The sequence below is a fragment of the Chionomys nivalis genome, chromosome 19 (assembly GCF_950005125.1).
Source record: "Chionomys nivalis chromosome 19, mChiNiv1.1, whole genome shotgun sequence".
Taxonomy (NCBI): Eukaryota; Metazoa; Chordata; class Mammalia; order Rodentia; family Cricetidae; genus Chionomys; species Chionomys nivalis.
Genome location: NC_080104.1, coordinates 57,043,095 through 57,047,218, shown reverse-complemented (window position 1 = coordinate 57,047,218; position 4,124 = coordinate 57,043,095). Strand labels below are relative to the sequence as shown.

Below are 4,124 nucleotides of genomic sequence, written 5' to 3'. Positions count from 1 at the left end.
TATTTTAAAAAAAAATAATGAAAAACACAGAATAGCATTCATGTCTTTTAATTCTCAGGCCGAATTTGAGTTCTAAAAGTCAGAGAGGTTGAACTATGTCACCAAGCTAGATCCAGCCACAGAACAGGTGTATATCCAGTGGGTGGGCCAGATGGCTTCAGTGCCCAGATGTGGGTGGTGGTGCCAAGTCTTGATGTAACCAGCTCTCTTGGATGGACTCTAGAAGGGACATTCCTCTAAAGGGAGAAGAACAGACAAAGGTACTCATGAGCGATGTCTTTCTCTTTCAACAACTGCAGGAAACTCTGACTCAAAGTGCCAATAGGAAAATTCTTCATGAAACGCAAACTGTCAGGACTGGGGAAATGGTTCAGTTGGTGAAGTTCTCGCCTTGCAAGCAAGAGGACCTGAATTCGATTCCCACGTAAGGAGTTGCACTGTGGTAAATGCTTATAATCCCTGTTCTGAGGAGACAGAGACAGAAGGGTCCCCAAGGCTTGCTGGCCAGCCCATCTGCTTATCCCAGTGAGGGATTCCATCTTAGGAAGGAAGGCAGATGGCTCCTGAGTAATGACACATGAGGTTGACCTTTGGCCTCCACACATGCATACACGTGTACACGTGCCCCTGTGTCCACACAACAACTTACACAAGTGCACACAGAGAAGCTGTCTTGCCATCTCCTTCACTCCTGCACCAGTGAGCTTTCCCAAGTATGTAGTTTAGGTTCAAACTGTTAAGTAAAAGCAGGTCCAACCCTTGCCAGGCTTTCAGCTCTGACCTTTCACCCCTAGACCAGGATTCAGCCATGTCACACGCATCCAGGGACCGTCAGTGACACCTAGTCTCTTGTAGTTCTCTCTACTAACTAACTCTTCATCCCCTATTGCGTTGAGAAGCGACTGTACCTTCTGGAGGGTTTTCGACGGCCATAGGATGGAAGCACCATGGAAATCCCCGGATACTGTCATCGAAACAGCAGCCTCTTTCCTTGCACTGCGTGGCGGTGACGCCAGGGAAGCCGCAATTTATCCTTTCTCGAGGGCTCACGGTACATGTTTCTACGGTAAAGGTAAAAAGCAGAGGAAAATTATGGGCTTGATTCCTGAAGTTGTCCACACAGCTTCCTCCTCAAAGGAAACAGGACCTGGCCTGCTGGAAACCAGGCTTGAATATGCAAGGGGATACGGTCCTCGCTTGCAGTTGCGGGAAGACTGAAGCTGGGGGACAGTTCCAGGGCCCAGCTTTGCATAGCTGCACCTGCCAGGTGATAGATGTACTGTCCACTTACTAACGTCTGCGCTTGGTCAGTGAACTGTACTCGCCTAATAATAAGTACTTGCTGAGCGGTATATATTCTGGCTACATGTAAGAACCGGCTTGGCAAGAGCCAGGCACTGCCCAGTGACAGGATAAATAAATGAAAGCAGAGGTCCTGCTGTCTCCTTCCTTTTGTGCCAAGAAGCTGGTGAGCACTCCCAAGGATGTATCTTTGCTTCAAATTCGACAAACAGCCAAGTAAAAGAGGACCAGACGTTCAGATCCAACCCTCTACCCCTAGACCTGGATTCAGAGGCTAACAGCCCCATGGAGGATGTGAACCACACAGCACAATCATCTCAGAGTGTGGAGGATGAGCCCGGGGGTGGTGGCACTCGTGCTGGGGTGGGGAGGGGGATCAGGTGAGGAGTGACGGAGGACCATAAGACTGAATGAAGCAGGGACAGCTTCCCGTTAGAGGAGGCTAAGCAGATGACAATAGGTGACAATAGGTGTCCCGGGCACAGATCAGAGTCCAGAGGCCTGGGCATCCATCAGAGCCCACTCCCAGGGCTGCTTGCTTGTGTGAGGATCTACTGAAGCGTTCCTGAAGAACTAGTTCCTGTCTTTCAGAATAAGACCAGGATCTATCATCCACTTGCTGGTGGCCTCTGAGGGGGCACCAGCCTCCAAGCTGTGGTTCTGTTATAAAGCTAAGGTGACCGCTGGCCACCCACCAGGACAGTAGGGGTCACAGGTCCTTAGGCCATGGAGAATCAGCAGCCAGGAGCGGGAGGGATGTTTCTCCTGTGGCTTCCAAATCCCTTTCTCAGCAGGATTGACAGATCTCTGTCTGACTCACACATTTCTGGTCACAAGAGGGAATTATTAAAAGCGAGTTCCCTATAGAATTAGCACCAGCAGCCACTCTATTCTATAGCATATATCTTTACATATCTACAGATCTATCTCTATGGAAACAGGGTCAAGTTCACCATGTGACCCTGGTCCAGGGAATGGGGCAGAGGAAAGCAGGGAGACTGCATGGCAGATGGAAGTGGGGGGCTGGAGGGAGCAAAAGCAGCAGAGAGAGGCACCCCTCGCCCTTCACCTTCTACTGAAAAGTCATTTCTCCCTGAGGTTTACCCCGCTGGCTCCTTGTTCCTGGTCACATGTTGGTACCAGCAGAAGGGGCTAGGTAGTGACATGGCACCTTGCCTCCCTGTTCTCCCAACTACCTGCTCCCACTCAAGGGGCACAGAGGTGCTGCAAGGTTAGCAGAGTGCCCTTAACTCTTTTCTCATGTCCGTGGAAATCCTTGATTTGAAAACTGTCCTGTTCCCTCTTCCTTAATGCTGTGTCTAAGAACCAAGTTCTTCACAGCCAGGGAAGCACAGCTTCAATGTGGCCCACATCACACACCTGGGCCACTGTCACACACCTGAGTCACTATTACACACCTGCTATTGATACCCACAAAGCAGACACTGTTCCCATTCTGCAGGCAAAGCAGCTGAGACAAGGTCAGGGGTCACAAGGAGGGATGAAGGCCAGATGGATGACACAGGGCTTCAGGAGAGAGTTGGATTCCAGAGTTGGGTGCATCCTAGGGACCCAGGGGGCCAGGATATGATAGATCTCTAGAAGGCCCAGTCCCAAGGACTTGGGCAGGACTACCTGCCAGGGAGAGACTGGCAGGTACATCTGGAAGTGCTGGGCTCACTCTAAACCACACCAAATGTTGCATTTGGAGCTAAGGCTCTAAGAACAGTGCAACACTGGCATCAACAGGGGAAGAGGGAGCTCAGCGCAGAGACTCCATTCTCCCGACACTCTCGGAGGCCCTGGGGCCCCACTCCACTACGTCCCTGCTTTGGGGAATCTTATAAACAGGGTAATGACCTTCAAGGGCTCGGACCAGCGGCTGCATAAGGGAAGGCTGGGAATAACAGGACCCAACAACCTCTGGGTCCAATGTTTATGGCTGTGGCCAACAGAAAGCAAGAGGACTTGACTTACCTTCCTGGTCCTGGGCGAGGCTGCTGAGGGCCAGCATGAGGACCACAGCGAGGACACAGGTCACCTTGTGCTCCATGGCAGCTTCACAGGAAGACCACGAGTGACCGATGAGCCTCTGCCCGAGTTCTTGGATTTATACCGCCGGCCTATTTGCCGAGAATGAGAAAGCATTTGCCAAAGGAGGCTCCACGCTGAGTAAGATTACAAGGTGTTTCTGAGATGCAGTCACGGGCTGAGAGTGCTGATAGGGAAGGCAAGTCCCTCTCATGAGATACACTGGGGAGTAGCCGGTGTGTCTCCCCCAACATGGCCTTGATCCAGATCCAGGTGGTATTAGTAAAGCCCTCCTTCTGGACTAACATTGCTTCCTCAGCCAGAGCTGACTCATAGTAAGAGACTGCAGGAAGGGCCTGTTGCCGCAATACCCCTTCCAAGTGATCCAGGAGGAGCCAATTGAGTCCCCATCCCCTGATCCTGTCCTTTCAAAGTGTGCATGTGTATAGTGTCAGGTACTTGGAGGTTCCAGGTCACCTGGGGGCAGGATGCATGTGGCTGGACAAGATGAGACAGGGAAATAAGGGGCTAGCTTCCTGCAGACGTGGTTCTCTCAGCCACAGGGATGAACCTCTAGTCTACATCTTTTGCTCATTTGCTTCATCCTTACACATACATATGTGAGCAAGGTGTTCTTAGGTCCCTTGCTGAGGAATCTTGCTCAGCGGAGGCCTGTCTCAGTGACACCTTTGGGCTCTGAAAACGTGGCAAGAACACAGAATCCTCATCAAGGAACTGCACATGCGTCCTGAACTCACCTCAGTGATTCCTTTTATTTTCATTTTAGGGTT

At 51.1% G+C, this 4,124-nt stretch overlaps 1 protein-coding gene across 1 annotated transcript; it reads right to left on the bottom strand.

The window, feature by feature from the left end:
* Nucleotides 1-219: 219 nt before the first annotated feature.
* Nucleotides 220-3,542, bottom strand: Tff1 (trefoil factor 1). Its single transcript, XM_057794336.1, has 3 exons — nucleotides 3,280-3,542; nucleotides 909-1,061; nucleotides 220-236 (listed from the first exon to the last, which is right to left on the bottom strand). The coding sequence occupies exons 1-3, from the start codon at nucleotides 3,353-3,355 to the stop codon at nucleotides 220-222; spliced, it is 246 nt and encodes an 81-aa protein (XP_057650319.1). The 5' UTR covers nucleotides 3,356-3,542.
* Nucleotides 3,543-4,124: the final 582 nt, after the last annotated feature.

Coding starts and splice junctions, on each gene's coding strand:
- Tff1 (XM_057794336.1), bottom strand. CDS start 3,355: ATGGAGCACAAGGTGACCTGTGTCCTCGCTGTGGTCCTCATGCTGGCC. Junction 1,062..3,279: donor CCTCGCCCAGGACCAGGAAG/GTAAGTCAAGTC, acceptor CCTTTACCGTAG/AAACATGTACCGTGAGCCCT.